Source organism: Arvicola amphibius, chromosome 8 (genome assembly GCF_903992535.2).
Source record: "Arvicola amphibius chromosome 8, mArvAmp1.2, whole genome shotgun sequence".
Classification (NCBI taxonomy): Eukaryota; Metazoa; Chordata; class Mammalia; order Rodentia; family Cricetidae; genus Arvicola; species Arvicola amphibius.
Window position 1 is genome coordinate 104,684,032 of NC_052054.1, and position 21,951 is coordinate 104,705,982.

Sequence of the window (21,951 nt, forward strand, 5' to 3'; positions counted from 1 at the left end):
TCCATATACATATAAAGATTAATTTTTTAATTAAAAAGAAAAAAGATCTAGGAAGATTTCCTGATCTCTGCATAATACTCATCAGTTTCAGAATCTGAAGCAAAAATTTGGCAACTCAAAGCCCTAAACATTCCAAATATCAGTAAGAATGTTTAACCTGTGCTGATGTGGCTATCCTTAGTATATCCTTAACAATGATTTTCCAGATCCAAACTATAGAAAGAAAAACAAGGGTTGGAGCTGAGGCTCAGAGATAAGTACAAACCTGTTCTTCTTCTGTAAAGGGTACTAGAGCCAATGGTGGCAGGGGATCCTCCTGTAGGATAGGCAGGAATTCTTTCTCCAGAAGGTCAAAGGGTATCTATGTGATAAATACAAGCCATAAAGTTTTTATTTCTCCAACTACAAGAAGATAAACCAAGACACTATTTTCTAGCAATGACTAATAGAAATATAAAGTATATTCAATTACAATTTACTTCTATTAATTATGCAGTTATTACATTAAAACTCCAGTTACAACCAGGCATGGTGGTACATACCTTTAATCTTAGCAGAGGGAGGCAGAGGTAGGCAGATCTGAGTCAGCCTGGTCTACACAGGGACCTTTAGGCTATCCAAGGCTATATAGTAAGACCCTGTCTCAATAAATAAAACAAAATACTCCAGTCACCCACATCTCCATCCATGAAGCCACTTCCTTTGGACTTGGTATTAAGTCTGGTATTCCAAAGAACGGAGTAGAGGAATAAAAACCTCCACATTTAGCTTAAAGCAGATGCTAAGGAAATTCCAAAGCAACTGTGTCTGTTCTTAGCAAATCAAATTTGTGATTCCCCATCCATTAATAAGTTAAAAATAAAGGATATTGAGAAAAACAAAAGATATTATCTTCCCTGGTCAGATAAGAAAAGCCTACACTGTTTCATCCTGGTCCTTTTTTAAGTGAAGCAAGTGTTAATTTTAAAAGTTCTCTGTACTACACCTTTTTATTTAAGGGCAGGAAGAGGAAAGTTGGTCTTCCCTCAGTCCTATACCCTGACTGGGAAGAAAAGTAAGAGGTACAACAGAGAGAAGGGAAAGAAATGAGGAAGGGAGAGAAGAGGAGGTATCAACAGTGCTGACTGTTCTGCTGCCACCAAGCCTCCTGACCCATAATGACATCATGGGTCTTCTCTATGGGCAGCACATCCCTCAGTCACTATTAACCACTCTATGTTTCGATGCAAGTAAGGGGAAAGATGGAAAAAAGCAAGAGTCCATTAGACACAGATCAGTTTCGCCGTCCATACTAGTCTAATCTACAATTCTCAACTCTTTGTATTTTCTTACCTTGTAGTCTTTAAGGAAAAGTGCTAACATTTCTTCTCTGCCGTAACGATAATCTGCTAATTTATACTTTGGCAGGGCCGGAGAAAGAGGAGGGGAAGTGATACTCCCACCACTGGACAGAGCACGAAGCCTAAAATAAGAAAAAGAAAGAATACAAAATGAAGAGACAGATATTCTGACACTGCATATTTTTTATATAATACAGCGTAAGATACACTGCTGCTCATAAAAAGAGCAAAAACTTTATTATCTTACGCAGCAAAGATTTTTGAGTTTAATACAAGCCTCCATCACAGCACACTGAGAAATTCACTAAGTGCTTACTAGACAGTCAGTGATAATTTAGCAATTCCAACACCTAAAGATGCCACGGTTGTCTCTAAGAAGCTTCAAGTTTGAAGAGATTTTTTTTTTTACCAAAATACAAAAGCAGGAACAATTAGACTCACAAAAAAATTACTAAATTTAATAGCAAGTTTTGGTGAGGGTGTGAAACAACAGAAACACTCAAATAGAGCTCACAAGATCCTAAGTCACAGGTCAGCAAGAAGGCTCAGCAGGTAAGGGCACTTGCTCAAAAGTCTGCAGACAATAATTCAATCCCTGGAACTCAAATAAAGGTGAAGAGAAATAACTCTGAAGCTGTCCTCTGATCTCTGCATATGCACAGGTACACACACACTTTTTTTTTTTAATTTTTAAAGTAAGCCGAGAATGGTGACATAAACATTTAATCCCAGCACTCTGAAGGCTGGGATTAAATAGGTGGATTTCTGAGTTCGAGACCACTCAGGACTATAAAATGAGTTCCAAGACGGCCAAGGCTATACAGAAAACTGTCTCATGGAAAGAAAAAAAAAATTTTTTGAAAGAAAGATGTTTCAGTGGGGCTGGAGAGATGGCTCAGAGGTTAAGAGCATTATCTGCTCTTCCAAAGGTCCTGAGTTTAATTCCCAGCAACCACATGGTGGCTCACAACCATCTGTAATGGGGTCTGGTGCCCTCTTCTGGCCTGCAGACATACACAGACAGAATATTGTATACATAATAAATAAATAAATATTTTTTAAAAAGAAAGATGTTTCAGCAGTTAGAGTATGCACTGCTCATGCAGAGTACTTGAGCTTGGCTCCCAGCACCTGCATCACACAGCTCACAAGGGCCTGTAACTAGCTCCAGATGATCCAAAGCCTGTGCTCAAGTGCATGCACACAAAATTAAAAATAGTTTTAAAGGATTATAAGGTGTATGAATGTATGAAACTGTTCTTGTACTTTTTGACTAACATCCAAGACTGAAAAGAGAGATGAGGAGGGAGGGGTAAAAATATAAATTACAATAGCCACTTCCAAGAATGATTTTGAAATAGCTAAGTATTTAAAACCTCTTAGGATATTTGGTAACAGCTAAAACATTTAATAAAGTATGGAACATAAAGGAGAAGGCTAAATGCAAAAATTTAAAATAAGAAGTTAAAAATGTCTCAAGGGATCAGGCTTGCTCCTAGGTTTGAATCTCAGTTCTACCAATAATAATTGTTTGGGGTTTCATTTTTTGTTTGTTTATTTTTGAGACAATGTCTCACACAGCTCAGACTGGTTTGAGCTCACCACTATATAGTGAAGGATGACCTTAAACTTCCTATCCTCCTGCCTTCATTTGCATCAGGCCTGAAAGCAGGCTCAATTTTAGGCAGTACCTGCATCAAACCCAGGGCTATATTCACACTCACAACTGAGCTGTTCCCCAGCCCAAAGTAATGTTATAAAAAGAGAAAGAGCCAGGAACAGAAGGGGATATTCAAAAAAAGGAGCTACTACCAAGTCATGATGGCACATGCCTTTAATCCCAGCACTTGGGAAGCCAAAGCAGAACTCTATAAATTCAAGGCCAGCCTGGCTGATCTACTATCAAGTTACAAGGCAGTCAGTACTAAACAGAGAACCCTATCTAAAAACAAACAAACAAAAACAAAACCAACAACAAAAACCCTGGGATAAGGGAAAGTACATTGGTTGTAGATAGGTCTGTTGGTTGGTTAATAATGTGGGGCTATCCAAAATTTTGTGCAGTAACAGATACAAAGACTGAAACAGACTAAGTTACTTTAATTCATGTGATATAACCTAAAGAACAAATTCAACAGATATTCTAAAATATATCCTCAAAACTGCTAAACATTAAAAATTAATATGAAGACCAGTAGAATAAATATTTGCCTATTATTCAAAAAAGGGCACATGCTTGGTAAACATAAAAACATGTTTACATGCAGAAGTAATACTGAAGAAAAAATAATAGACACTACTAAACTATAGTGAGAATGGTTCTTTCCAATGTTTCTATCTTCTTGTCCTCTTTAAAAACATAATAGACAATTCTGAATATAAAAGGAAATATTAAGAAGCATACAACAAACTCAAATATACCAATCTCTCAAGCCCAAAACAACAATCCATGGCCAACCTGGCTCTCTGTACCAAGCCTCTAAGTCTTTGGTGCTATTCGGATGGAAATTTTTGGCCTATTATTTTATATGTAAATTATCACAAAGATTTTTTTCAAGTCTGAAATTGCTGATCTTATCATTTAAATCAATAAGTGGGTATAGCTGATGTGTTATATTGTTTTGGCAATCCCTCCCCTGTGGTAGTATATTATTCCATCATGAGACACACAATGCCTACTTAGTTTTCTGAACTGCTAGCATGTACTAATAATCCATGTTTAGATACCTAACTTCACTAACCTTCTCTTGTAGCATTTCTGCAAAGATAAACTAATCTCATATTATTTAAAACAGTGACTCAATGTTAGCAGTTTACACAGGAAAGAAAAAAAGTGTCTCTCATTTTCAAAATAATATTCAACAGTAATGAATTACTTCCTGATGTATTTAAATACAGTGAAACTATTTTTGACAATGTTCCCACTATCTCATCTTTGACTAGTAAGATACTCTCCGAATGGCTCCTGATGAGTTCTTTGGACATGCCCCTATTAAGTCTTTAAGTGTTCCAGGGTTATTATATATAACTTCTTGCATTAGTCCCAGATTCACCCGTTTCTCCAAAGGAAGTACCAGGAGTACTCACAACTACTGAGTTGGTCTTTGTTTCCTTTCAAATTCTTGACAGAGAATGTGGTTCAATGCCCAAAAGACATATTAAAGACAGAAAAACACTCCTCAAAGGAATAAGCCAACCACTGATAAAAGACCTTCAAGAAACTGTTTCCCATTAGAATCTCAAAAGTTGGGCTCTTATCTGTTGGGGAAATGGCTCAGTGGGTAAAGAACTTGCTAGTCAAGTGCAAAGGCATGAATTCAGATACCCACTCATCCATGTTTTAAAAGGGCAGATGTAGTAACAACTGCCTGCAATTCCACAGAAGACTAGAAGTGGGAGAAGCTTACTGGCCAATCTGTTTATTCAGCCTAAGAGTTCCAGGTTCAATAAGAGAACCTGTCTCAAAAAATAAGCTGAAGTGCCCACTTGGGAGGCAGAGGCAGGTGGATCTCTGTGAGTTCAAGGTGTACAGAGTAAGTGCCAGGACAGGCTCAAGATACACAGAAAAAAAAAAAAGGCTGGAGTGCAAAGGAAAAAAAACTTCAAAGTTGACTTCTGTTCTCTATGTGCACTCTCATCTACATAAACATGTGCGCACACACACACACACACACACACACACACACACACACACACACAAATGCTCGGGAAAAAAAAATTAAACTGAGCCTGTCCTGAAAAAGTAGGCAATTTAACTCTGAGAACTGAAGCTGGAAAATGTGTACATGTTAGTTCATTTGATCCAACTTAAGTTTCATAAAAACACAATGTAAAATATAAGAGGCGTGAAGCTCAGTGACAGGACACTGACTATAAGCCCACAGAAGGCCTTGGGTTCCATCCCCAGCACTGAAGAAAAAAAAAATGAGGAAGAAAGTGAACCTGGAGACTAACGCATCTGACTAATCACCAGAGAACTAAGACTCAAGGCTAGGATTTTTATGACTAATGTAACTATGCTATAAATGATGAAATCCAAAATTTTTATCTTAAACAACCGATTTAATTGCCAGGCATTAATTTTAAAATATTAAATATTATTTTACGTATCTTCCACGTCATACTAAGTCAATATGCTTCCCAGCAGTTTCTAACACTAGAGGGCACACCTAAGTCATTTCATGTAAAAACCAGGGTGACTGAGTCACCTGGTATTACCAGACTCCCTTATAGCCTAATTAATAGCCCTAATTTCTTAAACAGCTCTCATATCAAGTTTTCAAGTTCATTTACTATTCTGTCCCTTCCAATAGACTCCAATGGCTTCACAAAGAGAGCAAACACCTCTTACAGGCACCATATCTACTATTATAACACAATGAGAGTTTACTCTCCAGTATTTGTGAAGAGACTAAAGCAATTAAGATAGTTTATTGAGCCGGGCGGCGGTGGCGCACGCCTTTAATCCCAGCACTCGGGAGGCAGAGGCAGGCGGATCTCTGAGTTCGAGGCCAGCCTGGTCTACAAGAGCTAGTTCCAGGACAGGCTCTAGAAACTACATGGAAACCCTGTCTCGAAAAACAAAAAAAAAAAAAAAAAAAAAAAAAAAGATAGTTTATTGAATGGCCAGGCAGTATTGGTGCACACCTTTAATCCCAGCACTCGGGAGGCAGAGGCAGGTGGATCTCTTTGAGTTTGAGGCCAGCCTGGTCTACAAGAGCTAGCTCCAGAACAGCTAGGACTTTTACACAGAGAAACCCTGTCTACAAGGGGTTGGGGTGGGGGGGATAGTTCATTGAGATGGAATAACCATTATGATCTGACTCAATAGTCAATTCTAAGTCCCCCTCACCTAGGTATGTGGAAAAGCTGCACCGCATGTGGGTAATCTCCCTTCCAAAGGCCACCAGTGACCTCTATTTCTTCCACACAATTCTCTTTTCTAGAAATCTGATTTCCTGTGTTCCTCACGATATATATATGTATATATGTATATATAATATGCATATATATATAAATATATCAGTGACTACTTAGTAGTATACCACCTCACTTCTAGCTCTGTACTATTCAACCTTCCTCATTCCAGAAGTTTCTTACTTTGCTGTAAATTCAAAACACAAACCAACCTGGCTCCTCACCACTGCATTGCTCTACAAAGTGCATCAATAACCTAAACACTGCAAAAAAAAAAAAAAGAGAGAAATATTCTAATCCCATGGCCTTCATCTCCCAGGCTACAACAGAGTCAAGTACTACCATTCGTAGGAAATGACGGACCAGAAGGACTCCCCAAAACCCCACTGTATTCTCCAAACTTTCACTTACTACCATTCAAAATCCACACTTCCAACTTAAAAAGCAATTTGAAATGTCCGTATCTGTGTGACAGTCTGGGAATCAAAAACTACTTCTGCATAAGCTTTGGGTTTTCTTATAGTCATGCTCTGACCTCCCTCATAGAGGTGGGTCTTCATACACACACACACGCACGCACGCACGCACGCACGCACGCACGCCATATATATAGTTATATATATACACTCACATATACACTCAGGGCTCACATTTCACCTTCTCCCATCTTCTATATCCATTTATAATGTCTTCCTTAATTCTAAATCTCTCACACCATTTCTAGTTCTTTCTCACACACTTTTGTAAGTATCTTGAACAATATAACTACTCTTATTCTATCTTCCACAATTCTCATTCCAAATGCAATTCTTTGTTGGTACACAATGGCCAAACTTAACAAATGTCATGAAATAGTGCCTCCAAGCTCACCTCTTCCTTTCCCACATTTCACATTAAAGGAAAATGTCTTGAAGTTTATTTATTTCTTAAATCTGCAAACTCTTGCATCCTTGTCTTTAAACATGCCCTTTCTGCAGTGAGAAATATTTAAATATTTTCTGAACCTTTATCAGGAACTGGGAAGAAGAAATACACTAGAAACAACAAAGGTTAACTGGCAAATACAGGAAAGAGAAGCACATAGCCAGAAAGATCCTGGAGGGTGGGGGGAGAAATAGACTGCAGCAGGAACTTGACAACTGGGTTTTGGTTTTTTGTTTGTTTTTTAAACAAATATTCTCTTCTAAAGTACCTTTGGAAAGCAGCTCATTCACTGTCCCTTAACCCCTTTTGAGAACTGGTAAAAAGTAACACATTCCATTTGACAGAACTTGTATTTTTCTCAGAGTATGGACAGTCATCTAGCAGCCTCAGGCTTACATTTTCGTGCCCCTAGCCACATTTGCCAATGAAGCCTGAATGCCAGTATTCAACCAAACTTTATGGAGTGCCTAACTAATCACTGGTGCTCTAACTCAAAAGATTGGCCAACACTGAGAAATAACAGTGTCCTTAATAGTGGAATTAGTTCTTTCCTAAGGCAACCACGTTGAGAAAAAAGACATACCTCAAAATGGTTCACTGTATTAACAGAGGAAGTGCTGGGGAGGGAGGGGGTGATAACCCTCTCCTCTTCTGTAAACAAAGCCCAGAGACTTCCTTGAGAGCACAAAAATGAAGACAAAGGAGACCCTAGGAGAGCTTCTGTGTGTCTTCCCCAGAAAGCAAGATGTCTATAAATATTCTCGCTCTAATAAAGTCTTCTGAAATTATCTGAGTAGATTTCCAGTCCTTAAATTTTTCTCAAGTAAAATCTGATTTTTTTAGATGTCTTGAAGTATACATTTGCAAAGAAAAAATAGTAGTAGGACATAAACCAATAGATTCTTTTCGTGATAGGACTATGGATAATTTAGTCTTTTTCTGTTTTTTTCCATAGTAGCTTCCTCCAAATTTTCTTGTTAATAGAACCAACAACAACACAAAAATTCTATTAAGACCTAATCTTAATCAAAAGTATTTAACACCAAAACAACTTATCAAGATAGTACTTTAAGCACTTAAGCTGAGGCAGGTGGATCTCTGTGAGTTTGAGGCCAGCCAATCTACTGAGTGAGTTCTAAGACAGCCAGAGCTACAGAGAAATCCTGTCTCAAAAAAAAAAAAAAAAAAAATAGAAAGAGTTTTGTCAAAGACAACGTAAGCACGCAGAGGAAGTGAATTAAGTTAACACTATCTTTTTGATGGTTAATCTGTACGGTGTCATCTAAACCTTAAATTAAAATTAAAATTTTTGATTTAATAATTCTACTTCAAGGGAATTAATCCAAAGAAAATGATCAGAATAGAAACAAAATCATTCAGAAGTATACATATATAATTTACAGTAACAAAACATTGAAAACAACGTTACTTTCCAGCAATTCATTCTTTCATTTAATAGACATTTATTGAGTGCCTATGAGCCAGGCACTGAACTACAGCAGTAACAAGCTATACAACAATCCAGACCAAATGCCTGCTCACAATGGAGCTCACAGTCTAGAGAGCTAGAGGCTGCATTCTGAGCAAGAAGTATTTAGTACATCACATTTTGATATAGACACTAAAGGAGTTAGGGAGTATGAGGAGAGGATACAAACTGTACAGTCAGAAAGTCTAAAGTAGTAACATTTGAAGAAAGGCATTTAAAATTGAGTATTTTTTTAAACCTAGAAATTATTTTCTTCACTAACTCTGTCATATCCTTTTACACTATTTTGGTGAATCTGTAATTCATTTCCTTATTCTAATAAACAATCCACAACCTAATGATTCTGTTGGGTTTAGTAAGGCTATACAGGTATGGTCCTTCCTGACAATTTTTTTATTTATTTATTATATATACAATATTCTGTCTGTATGTATGTCTGCAGGCCAGAAGAGGGCACCAGACCTCATTACAGATGGTTGTGAGCCACCATGTGGTTGCTGGGAATTAAACTCAGGACCTTTGGAAGAGCAGGCAGTGCTCTTAACCACTGAGCCATCTCTCCAGCACCCTTTCCTGACAATTTTTAATGTTTTCCTATCAACACAACTGCCCCAGATAAGGTCTAGAGGGAAGGATGGGAGGAGAAAATTTTCAATTACAAGTATATTTTTTTAAACTAAGATGAAAAGCTTTTAAAAGAAAAAGTCATTTTATACATCACTTGTTAAGCACTGTATAAAAAGTCATTAAATGTTTCTGCATGGTTCAGAGTTACAAAATGACTTAACATAATCACTCTCTTCCTTGATTTTCAACTATTCTGAACACAGTTCCTCATAACAAGACTTATAATGAACATGTTACATGAAGAAAATATGCTAAAGGTCTCCAATGACAACAAGGTAACTTTCTAGTACAGAGCTATTTTGGCTGTTTAAGGTCTTCATAAACTACTTGACTAATGGTATAATTAAGGCTGTGCCTACTTAGCTCTACACTCCTCAGTAAAGGCTCCTAAGTGATACAGGATTAACCTAGGTAACAACGAGAAGTTTCTGGTTAAGGACAGAACTGATGACTACCATCTGCTAAAGTTGACTCAGTTCAAATTAAACACCTTATAAATACTTCAGGGTACAATAAGGAGGGCAAGTAAGACACTCCTGACAGATTGAGCCAATGGCAAAGAGATACCTGCAAATGATTTGACGTTCAGTAACACATGTCATAGAACAGCAAACATTCTGCAAAGGGCTAAGGAGAAAATGTACAAGCTCTGAGAACTAGGCAGCCTCTAATACAACTATTCATCCCTGCCAGAGTTAGCACAAAACTATCAAGGTAACATGGAAACAAAAAAAGCATGGCTGTCTTCCAATGAAACTTTATTCACAAAAACTTTACTTGAACTCCAACAGGATTCCAGTGCAAACCAGAGATGTAAGATTTAAAAAAAAAAAAAAAAAAATCAAGAATATCACCAGTTTGGTTGGATTCTTTTTGTTTTTAATTCTTTAGTTTTGGTTAAATTTTCTGGCTTCTTTTTCACTACATATTATTAGCAAGATGCTGTAAGAAAAACCCTTTAAGTGCCTCAGTGATTTTAATATGATTTTACAAAGAAAAGCATGTGAGAATGTATTAGCACAAAGAAAAGTAATACCAGAACAGCTGCACACACTATGGTTTACAAAGTGAACTTTAATCTACCTGATTAAATCTACCTGATTAAAGAAGCTAATATGGTGTGAATAAAGATTTAGCTTAAGAATGCTAAAATGTTTTTTATAATACTAACAGCTATGAACAACCTCTACATCTGGAGAATTAAATGATAGTACATCCATACAATGAAACTACTTAATAGAACCAAAAAAATAAACGTTTATTGAAAAAGGTTTTGTTTGGTTTAGGCTTTTTTTGTTAAGGTTACAAGATTGAATGCACAGTTTGATCCTATTTTGTGAAAATAAACACACATATACACATAAAGATACATAAAACCACTTGGAAAGATACACCAAGATATTTACAGTGGGTACTAAGGATCAAATTAAGGTATTTATACCTTTTCCTTGCTTATTTATAATTTCTAATTTTTCTAGAAACAGTGATTTAGAAATAAGAAAATTCTTTTTTAAATATAAAATAACTGAAACAGGTGCAGCATTGTTTAGATCAACATTTTCAAAATAAACTCAAACTATAGGCAATGTGTCAATTCACAGAACTTCAAATGTTTTCTCATTCGGTCTCCAAATGCTAACCATGAAGGTTAAGAATATCTAGGAAATACATATCAAAAGAAGTGTATATGATCAAGTAAGTTCGTAAGACTCTTCAAACAAGGAACTCCTACAAAAGTCTTACAAACCACCACCTAAACATAAAGAATGCTGACGCTAATCCAATTCCTCCTTTAGATACTGCCTTTGACATTACCAAAGGGGTTTGTTCCAAGTATGAATGGAAAATTAACTATCATTATTCACGTCACTGAAGAGAGGATCTTCAATCACCAACTTTGGGGGGAAAAGAAGAGGGGGGAAAGCCACACTATAATGTGATGGATCTCAAAATTCCATGAGAATTCCATATTCGGGGTCCAAACATATCTGTAAGAGACTCAAAGGTCAATTAATTGTTATTATGGCAAATGCTAACTCAGCTCTAGATGGGCTACTGCTAATAGCCAGTATTAATTCTGGACCACCTGCTTAGCCCATCAATAAAAAAGTTTCAAATGCTTCCATTAAAACTATTTTTAAATAAGCATATCAATAGTAGAAAAATAGATATTAAGGTATTACTATTATAGTTATGTAAAATTGTTTACACATACACAAAGGTTCAGAAATAATTTTCTAGGGTGGTAGAACTATAGAGTTTTAATTTCGTTATCCATACTAACCAACCTAAGAAAAAATTCAATTAGAGAATATTGTCCTTTATCAAATATAAGATACTATAAGCTAGTCACATTTTTAAACTATACACATGAAACAGAAATATGCACATTTATACACCACCCAGTTCCTGTATAACTCTTACTAGTGGATTATGTCATTCAATATCAAATAAGACTGAACTCACCATTCAGGCCCAAAGTTTAGTGTCTGGGTTTCTGCTGCCATTTTTCTCCGTATTTTTAAAAAGATTTTTGTATTTGGAAAAACCTGTTAAATAGAAACACAGCTTTGTCAAACAATGTCAAGAAAAAGTGAAGTATACCAGATCAGAACAAATAGCTAGACAATGTGTGATCTGCTTATAATCTCCTAAGAATGAGAGTTTTTAAAGATTATTTACAGCAATGCAGGTGGCAAAATGAAATGAGTAAATCTATCCCTCCCTAGATTTACTCATTTCATTTTGCCAGCTGCATTGCTGTAAAAAAAAAAAAAAAAGTCTCGTAAAGACAGACAGACAGACAGACAGACAAGCACACGCACACGCACACGCACACACACACACACACACACGCGCGCGCGCGCGCGCACACTGGGCACAGTGGTAAATACCTTTAATCTAAGCACTCAGGACACAGAGGCAGGTGGATCCCTGAGAGTTCTAGGCCAGTCTGGTCTACATAGTGAGTTCTAAAACAACTAGGGCTATATAAAAACAGTCGCAAAAAAAAAAAAAAATGAAAAAAGAAAAGGAAGCAGGAGGAGGAAGAGGAGGAGGAGGAGGAGGAGATGGTAACAACAAGCAAATAAGTTTAATGGGGATGAAGATGGGAGCAGAAGGTAGTAACCAACACAAAGGATGCATGAAAAATACTTATAGAGGGCTGGAGAGATGGCTCAGAGGTTAAGAGTACTGACTGCTGTTCCGGAGGTCCTGAGTTCAATTCCCAGAAACCACATGATGGCTCACACCCATCTATAATTAGATCTGGTGCCAAGAACACTATATACATAATAAATATTTTTTTAAAAAAGAAAAATACTTATAGAAACCCACCAGGTAGTGGTGACACATGCCTTTAATCCAAGAACTTGGGAGGCAGATTTCTGTGAGTTCAAGGCCAGACTACAAACCAAGGTCAAAGACAGGTTCCAAAGCTACACCAAGAAACCCTGTCTCAGGAAAATCAAAAAGAAGTGGGGCGGTGGTAGCATACGCCTTTAATCCCAGGCAGAGAGGCAGCTGGATCTCTGTGAGTTTGATGCCAGCCTGATCTACAAGAGCTAGTTCCAAGACAGGCTCCAAAGCTACAGAGAAACCCTGTCTGAGGAGACGGACCCAAACCAAACCAAAAAAAAAAAATAAATCAAAAAGAAACCCACTATTCTGTAAGCTAATTTAAAAGTGAAATTTAGCTCTCTGTCTCAGCTAAGGCAGCCATCTTGATCTTGCCACGTACTGGTGTTGGAGGACCCTCCCCACTGCAGATTTAGCAAGAGCATGAATCAAGAAAAGTTAGCCAAACTTCAAGCTCAGGTCCGGATAGGGGACAAAGGTACAGCTCGCAGAAAGAAGAAGGTGGTGCATAGGACAGCTACTGCTGATAAGAAGCTTCAGAGTTCTCTAAAGAAACTGGCTGTGAACAATATAGCTGGTATTGAAGAGGTGAACATGATTAAAGATAATGGAACAGTTATTCATTTCAACAACCCCAAAGTCCAAGCTTCCCTCTCCACTAACACCTTTGCAATTACTGGTCATGCAGAAGCCAAACCAATCTCAGAAACGCTTCCTGGAATACTAAGTCAGCTCGGTGCTGACAGCTTAACAAGCCTTAGAAAGTTAGCTGAGCAGTTCCCACGGCAAGTATTGGATAGTAAAGCACCAAAACCAGAAGACACTGATGAAGATGATGGTGTTCCTGATCTTGTAGAAAATTTTGATGAAGCATCGAAAAATGAAGCTAACTAAAATCCTCTGGGTTTTAGAAGCTGGCATGTACTAGATTTAACAATCAGCTCTGTTGTTCCAAAGTTTTACAGACATGGAGAACATCACCTGTTACTAGTACAGTAATATAAATATTTTGTATATTAATAATGCTGTTTGATCAGCATTTCTCAGTCATTTGATTTTGTACTTTGCACTTCCCAGTATCTATTCTTTTGATCAAAATATGAAGTATTGATACAGTTTGAGGGTGGTTGTTTTGCTTTCAGGGGGGACTTTTGGGCGTGTATGTGTGTGGGTATGTGTGTACACGGTGAGCAGAGAACTGGATAACAGTTATCTATCCTCTTCCTTCCCCCAATAGAAATAAAACAAACCTTTACATTTGTTACTTTTTCCCTAATACTGTAAAAAAAAAAAAAAAGTGAAATTTAAGGGGGAGGGGGAGCAGGGGTTTGGAACATAGATAACCCAGAAGACATGGGTTATTAAATGAAAATATCAGTGGGAGCCAAACCCTCAAAATAACACTGGCTATGGCCATTGTTCTTGATTACCTACCAGAATAAGATGGTAACACCCTATTACTGAAGTCACAACACATTTGGTTATAGGGCATAAATCACAGTGGAAGCGACCTAAAATTTTCATAGTGCCAGAAGATGCTATATACAGGAGGAGAAAAGCATCAATACAGCAGTGAAGCCTGAATGCTGTAATGCCAACCTGCCAGGTATAATGTGCTCACTAGTACAATAGTGGCATAAAAGTAATGCAGGTCACCAGGCACTTTCTGACAAGATTTGAGGCCTGCTCCGAAGAAAGAAATCCATGCCAAATACTATGAACTAGATTAGAAGTCTGTGGCCCAGAAGGTCATAAGCCCCAGGGAGGAACCTATTACTACCGCTTTTGCTAAATGGACACCTTATAAAAGTACACAGACAGGAAAACCCCTGAGACTTGCTGGATGGTGAAAAGTTCTTCAGTGAAACCCTGTCTCAAAACAAAAAAGTGGAAATCAACTAAGAAAGACACCAAACATTCACCTCTGGCAATCATATTCATATGCACACACATGCACATAGAACATACAAGTGTATACAGTATACATTTTTTTTTTTTTTTTTTTTTTGGTTTTTCGAGACAGGGTTTCTCTGTGGCTTTGGAGCCTGTCCTGGAACTAGCTCTTGTAGACCAGGCTGGTCTCGAACTCACTACAGTATACACTTAAGTATATAACAAATATGCCAAAAAAAAATTTTAAAGTCCAAACTGCTTATATCGTTTTTAAAGTTGTCACAAGCACCAAATCATCACTAAATTTTAAACAGATAATAGTGGAACCAGGCATTTACACACCTACAGTTCCAGAATATTTGTAATCCCAGCACACCTGCAATCCCAACACTTGGAAGCTAAAGCAAGAGGATCTGAGTTCAAGGTCAACCTGGATTACAAAAAGACTCGTCTAATCCATAGAAATGGAACTGTTTTCAGACATTTTGAGTGACATGCTGCTACTACTACACAGCTGGGAAAAAGAGAAAGGTGGAACATTACTGTGTTCTTACATGTGTGTATGTGAAGACCAGAGATGGCTAACAGGTATATTCGTCACTCAATCTCTACTTTACTTTTTGAGACTAGAAGCTAGAGTTGGTTAGACTAGCAAGACAATTTGGTTAGATTAGCCAGCCAGCAAGGCACAGGCATGCTGTTTCTTCCTCCCCAGTGCTCAAATTATAGGCATGTGCCACTATACCCAGGTTTTGAATGAGCATTCTAGGGGATCATACCCGGACCCCAATGCTTGAATGGCAAGTGCTTTACTAACTGAGGTAAAAGAGAGAGAGCGATTTCTCTAGCCTCTTTTCCTTTTAACAGGTACACAAAACTGATACACTGTGTAATAAAAATCTATTAAAACTCCCTTAAGAGAGTTTTTTTTTTCATTTTTCCAGTGGTATATGCACTTGAGCTTGCATGTTTACATTTGTGGGGAATGCATGTACATGTGGAAGCCCTTAGCTGGTATTAGGAATCATTCTTGATATTTTTTCCACCTTATTTATTATAGCAGAGTCTCTCAATCGGACCCAGAGCTCACCAGCATTGCTATTCTCCTTAGCCAGACTCATCTGAGGATCCCTTGTCCCTGACTTTTGAGGCTAGAATTAAAGGGAAGTTGCCACATCCACCTGATATTTACATAGGTTCTGGGGATCCAAACTCCAGTCCTCAGGCTTGCATGGCAAAGACTTTAACCACAGAGCCATCTCCCAAGTTCTCTAAAAGAACTTTTTTAAAATACAAAATATGAAAAATCTATGCCAGACTTCCTAAAATTATCATTTCTTTTGTTTACTTGTTTTTTTGAGACAAGGACTGACCATGTAATCCAGGCTAGACTCAGACTCTGCCTCATAAGTACTGAGATTACAAATGTGTATCAACACATCTAGCTTATGTTTTCTTCTAAATAATGCATAAGGTTAAAAGCTTTACAATGAATATGTGCATTGGAGCCAATTAAACTCACAGTACATCCCAAATTAAGTAATTAGGTAAGACCAAGAAACTGTTAAAATAAGTATTCTGCATACCAGTCAGCCCTGTTACCTTACTGCCACAATCAGTTCAGTATGTTTTGTACAAGAATGTGAAAACACCTGGTACCAAATTGAGCTATATAGACTGCATCAGGTTAAGATTATTATTATTATTTTTTTTTTGGTAATACAAAACATCTACAGTCTGGAAAGATGGCTCAGTGGTTAAAAACACTTGCTATATTCTTGCAGAGGACACAGGTTCAGTTCCCAGTACCCACATGGTGGTACACGCACACACATACATGTTTTGCCTAAAACAAATGAAATAAATGCATTTTTAAAATCTTTTTGTTATTGTTTGTCCAACTTTTTGGGTTCCCTTCTCCCAGACCGATCTCTACACAGTTCTGGCTATTCTGGAACTCACTATGTAGATTAGGCTGACCTCAAACTCAGAGATCTACCTGCCTTTTCTTCCCAAGCACTGGGATTAAAGGAGTGCCATTTGTTTTTTAATCTTAATTCTTTTTAAACCACTATTTCAAACTCTACCTACCCTAATGCTTTCAAATGAACTTTTAGGGGACCTCTGACTACTGCAAAGGTGATCTAAATTTCTAAAGCAAGTCACAAATTGAACTAAAATGGATTTATTCTAATTTGAAATTACTTGGTATCTATGAAAATACTAAAAAAAAAAAATCACATAGCAATTTATTTTCCTCTTTAACTTACTACAAGGCCATCACATATGATCACACAGGTTGTCAAAACACCACACTCCACAGGTGTTACTAACACAATAAAAACAGAACCCTAGAGTTGGGTATGGACTCAATTCCAGACTGCAGTCTTAAGCTGTAAGAGGAGCCTAAACACAGGGAGCATCTAGGGAACAAATGAATGAGCAGAAAAATCCTGTTCTAGTACACCTGATCATCCCCACTATATGTACTGCAAAACCTCACAAACACCAAATGCCCAAAGCTTGAGCCAGCTACTAATTACAACACGGTCCCCTAGAGTATGTCCTGGTGCAACACTTCTGGAGAGCACTAACAACAATGCAAGTAAATTAATCTCGACAGCCGACAGGAGAGTGCTCTGACCCTTTTCCTTGTGAATTAAAGGAGAAAAATCTAACTTAAGCACTGAGCACCTTACTCAATCCTGAGTTCCAGATCCTAGATTACTCCTTCCCAATCAATTTAATAGAGAGCGTTTAATAAACTTCTGGAAGGACTATCTTACATAGTTCCTCTGACTTATAAAACATTAGTTGAAATGGAAATTATGCCTTATCTCTGAATAGTCTTTTCTAAACTAAGAGCTGGGTGCTAAAATGAGAATAGTCTTCCCATCTTTTTTTTTTCTGTTTTTTTTGGGGGGGGGTGAGGATTTGGGGAAACAGGATCTCATTGTGTAGTCTTGGCTGCCCTGAGGATCTTAGTCTGTAGATCAGACTGGACTCAAACTCGTAGGGATCAGTCTGCTCTGTATGTACCACCACACCCAAGGGCATCATTTCAAACCCTACCCAATTAAATATTTTCAACTCAAACCCCTACAAAGCCTCCTGACCTTTGGGAAACAGCTTTGAATTTGTAAAACTTGGGATCTGAAGCTGACTCTGAACTCTACTCAGCCAAGCTCCTCTCTAGATTGCCTTCTATTCACACCAGTTAATTTTTCCTCCATGATTAGTACTATCTGGTACTATTTTGACCCAAGCTTTTCTGTATCTCCCTTCCTAACTTTCCCAAGAATAATCATGACTTATTTAAGTATAAATTTCTCAAGTGCTGTCTCTACTAAGTACCTGTGGCTAGAACTATGCTCAAAAGTGTGTAGTGGGTTTTGCTAGCAAAGATGGCGGCCGCCGCTGCGGGCCAAGCGGTCGGGAGCAAGCTCGGGCTCTGTGAAATTCGCATCCACTTATGCCAGCGTTCGCCGGACAGCCAGGGTGTGAGGGATTTCATCCAGCAACGGTACCTGGAGCTGAAGAAGGCGCACCCCGGCCTGCCCATTCTAATCCGCAAATGTTCGGAGGTGCAACCCAAGCTCTGGGCCCGCTAAGCTTTTGGCCAAGAGAAGAATGTGTCTCTGAACAACCTGAGTGCTGATGAGGTAACTAGAGCCGTGGAGAATGTGCTGAGCAAAGCCTGAAGCGTCTCCACTGAGGACTGAGCACGAGCACCAGAACCTGGGCTCTACTGGACTGAATACAATGTGGGGAAACGTGCTCTTCCGTTCCTTATAAAGCTTATGGCTGTACAAAAAAAAAAGTGTGTAATGGCAAAAAGGGCACAGAGGAAATGAAGACAAATTTTCTAAATAGTCTGGGAAAGAGAGCTTGGGAGAAAAGACCCACCTACCCTGCCCCAAATTACAAACTTGATTTTTTTTTCTATAGTATTACTTTGTATGTCATTCCAAATCAATTAAATAAGCTTACCTCAAAGCAGGGAGCTTTGATAAAGGTACCACTGTTTTGAAAGTCTGCTGGTCAATCACACTGAAAAAGCCAATCATGTGAAACTCCTGAAATCCTTCACCTATTATTTTCTCTCAATTATTGCTAACTCTTAAAGAGTCTTCTTACATCCTTTCAATAGTCTGCATTCTATTAACTCATATCTAATTAGAACAGTACAAACGCAAAGGAAGAAATGTGTTGAAGGATATTTAGTCTACATGTACTATATAGCCAGACCCTATCTTCAAAATAATTAAAATTTTTAGAAATCCAATTTGCAAAACTAGAGGAATGGCTCAGCATTTAGAAGCACACACTGCTTTTGCAGAGGACCGAAGTTTGATTCCCAGGAACCACAAAAAGCAACACACAACTACTTATAACTCCAGTTTGGCAGAATTAGACACTGTCTTGTGGCTTCTCGTAGAGATGGCGGTAGAAGAATCAGGAGGTCAAAGTCAGCCTCAGCTACAAAGTGAGTTGGAGGCCAGCTTAACATACATAAACCTCTGTCAAAAAAAAAAAAAATCTGGATGGAGGGGGTTAAGCAAATGTCTCAGTATATACACTGTGCTAGAAGGTTACAAGTAGAGAAAGACCATATGGTTAGACATCTGCAACTCGCAACTTTCACTTAACTCATCTCTAGCTTTCTCCCCTGGAGATACAACTCCACTTCCACAACACAATAATTTTCAGTAAGCCAATGATTACTCTCACCTGAAATGTTAAAAATTTACAAAGTGTTCCTCCATACCTCTTTTTATGTTCATCTGTATGTAGTGGAAAGGGGGAACTATTATTTTCTACATACTAGAATTACACTATAAATCTAGGGATGCCTAACATTGAATATGCCCTGGGTTCTATCCTTGATGTCTCATAAACAGGGCATAATGGGACATGCTGCAATCCCCAGCACTGGAGAGATGGAGGCAGAAAATCAAAAGTCAAGGTAATCCTCAGCTACATATTAAGTTGGAGAATACCCTGGGATACAGAAGACTGTGTCTCCAAAAAAAAAAAAAAAAAAATCCTATTATATCCTCTATTTTGAAACATTCAGTACAGCTTAAGGGACAAATTTCTAACATATATACAATAAAGTCAAAAAAATTTTAGCTCTTTAAAAATGTTTTAGAATTACGTTATTTTTTATGCATGAATATTTTGCCTGCATGTATGTATGTGTACCATAGACATTCCTGGTGTCTACGGAGGGCAGAAGAGAAGGTGAGATGTCCTGGAACTGGAGTTACGTATGTTTGTAAACCACTATGTGGATGCTGGAAACTAAACCTGGGTACTCTGCAAGAGTAACACTGCTCTTAATCACTGAGTCATCTCTCGAGCTCCAAGTCATAGTTCTGTAAAAGTTATATAATGTTTATAAAACAGGTAACTTCAAGTTTTTGCTGTCGGGAATGAACAGTGCTTTAAACTCTATGTTTTAAATACTAAACAGATTCCCAAAATCAGTTGCTTCTTAAAAATGGCATATAATACAATGATTTCTTGTTTTGAGACAAGATCTCACCAAGTAGGCTACGCTGGTCCAGAACTCATTATCCTCTATCTCTCAAGTACTGAAATCACAGGAGCGTATTACCAAGATCAGCAAATATACTGTCTTTAGAAAAATCCATTTCAAGTTCTTCTTCTCGAACTCACAGAGATCCGCCTGCCTCTGTCCTCTGAGTGCTGAGATTAAAGGCGTGCGCCACAACTGCCCGGCCCATTTCAAATTCTTTACAGTAAGTTTAACATTGTAGATACTGTACACTGAATATAACTGCCAATAAAGGTTCCATGCTGCCATTTTTGTGATGAAGTCCTGGGGTGTGGGAGGGAGGCAGTGTTCAGCAAAACCCCAAAGGCACTGTGCATGCTAGGTAGGTGCTCCCTTCCAGTCTTATACTGTTATTTTTTAAATACCTTTTTTTCTTTTTCGATACAGGGTTTCTTTGTGTAACAGCCCCAGCATCCTGGAACTCACTCTGTAGACCAAGCTGGCCTCTGCCTCTGCCTCCCAAAGGGCTGGAATTAAAGGCGTGTGCCACCACCACCTAGTCACTTATACCTTTATCAGTTTATAAGAGACAAGGGTGAGAGAGATGGCACAGTCTTATAAGCAGTAGGACCTCATTTCAAACCTTAAAATCCACATTTTAAAAGTCAAGAATCAATGGTGTACTTTAGTAATCCAAGTGTTGGGTAGACAGAGGCAAATGGATCCTGAGGCTCACTGGCCAGCCAGTCTAGCATAATCAATGAACTCAGGCCTATGAGAGAACTCGTCTTTAAAAAGGGGGTGGGGGGTGGGGGGCTGGAGAGATGGCTCATAGGTTAAGAGCATTGACTGTTCTTCTAGACGACCTGAGTTCGAATCCCAGCAATCACAGTGAATCACAACCATAAATAATAGGATCTGAGATGCTCTCTTCTGGCGTGCAGGCACAACTGCAGACAGAACACTGTATACATAATAAATCTGAAAGAAAGGAGGGAGGGAGGGAGGGAGGGAAGGAGGGAGGGAGGGAGGAAGAGTAAGACAGACAGAAACAAAAAAGAAAGGGCGGGCTAGGCTCAGCTTGTAAAGGCAACTGCTGCCAAACCCAAGAGCCTTACTTTGATCCCTAGAACCAACACAGTAGACAAGAACTAAATCCTATAAGGTATCCTCTAACTCCCACATGTGTGCTAAAACATATACACATTTGCATACATGCACACAAAGGCACAAATAAATTTTAAAACAATATGCAACTGGTTCCTAAGAAGCAGCAGCTGAGGTTGTCTTCTGGCATCTACATATAAGTGTACACATATATAAACATATCTGGCACACAAATATGCACCTGCACACACAGACAGACATAAAGACAAGAATTAAGACAAGACATAAAAACAAACTATATTCGATTCATAGTGGAAAGAAGCAATAGGGTAAACACTAGAAATTAATCTGGCACATAAGCGTGCACGCACACACAAACACACCCACACACAAAAATATAATAAATCCGAACTTAAATTATATAAATACATTATGATTTTAGAAGAAAGAGGGCTGTGTAACTTGGTGAAGAGTGCCTGTCTTAATATGTGGTAGGCCCGAGTTAATCTCCAGGACACACACAAAAAAGGTTAAGAACCATTATTGATCATCCTGAAAGACAGCTAAACAACCACTAAGTCAACATAAACAAATCAGTTTCCAAAAGTTAAGACGATCAGTGCTACTCATCATCTGCAAGTATCCAAAGTCTTAAGGGGGCTAACAGAGTTTAAAGATGGAAACTTCGTAAAATCTAAAACAAAGATGACATCTATATTACAATATGACAACAGTATTCAAGTCAAAATTATCAAATGCCTAGTAAATACCAG

General features: G+C 38.1%; 2 protein-coding genes and 1 pseudogene across 3 annotated transcripts in view; 2 read left to right on the top strand and 1 right to left on the bottom strand.

Annotated features, from left to right (window-relative positions):
* Gigyf2 (GRB10 interacting GYF protein 2) overlaps positions 1-21,951 on the bottom strand; it is a 138,606-nt gene that overhangs the window by 95,080 nt on the left and 21,575 nt on the right. The window contains 3 exon segments of the mRNA XM_038338585.1: positions 266-361; positions 1,333-1,462; positions 11,764-11,846. Coding sequence (XP_038194513.1) covers positions 266-361; positions 1,333-1,462; positions 11,764-11,804 — 267 coding nt within the window. The 5' untranslated portion in view covers positions 11,805-11,846.
* LOC119820363 (transcription factor BTF3 homolog 4-like) lies at positions 12,738-13,551 on the top strand. Of its 2 annotated transcripts, none has more exons than XM_038338584.1 (2): positions 12,738-12,754; positions 13,080-13,551. In XM_038338584.1, exon 2 carries the CDS (start codon positions 13,081-13,083, stop codon positions 13,549-13,551), a length of 471 nt encoding a protein of 156 aa, XP_038194512.1. In that variant the 5' UTR covers positions 12,738-12,754; position 13,080. The 2 variants fall into 2 exon arrangements, with proteins under 2 accessions (XP_038194512.1, XP_038194511.1); XM_038338583.1 differs by lacking the exon at positions 12,738-12,754 and having other exon boundaries at positions 13,081-13,245; positions 13,448-13,513.
* LOC119820362 lies at positions 17,955-18,251 on the top strand (annotated as a pseudogene).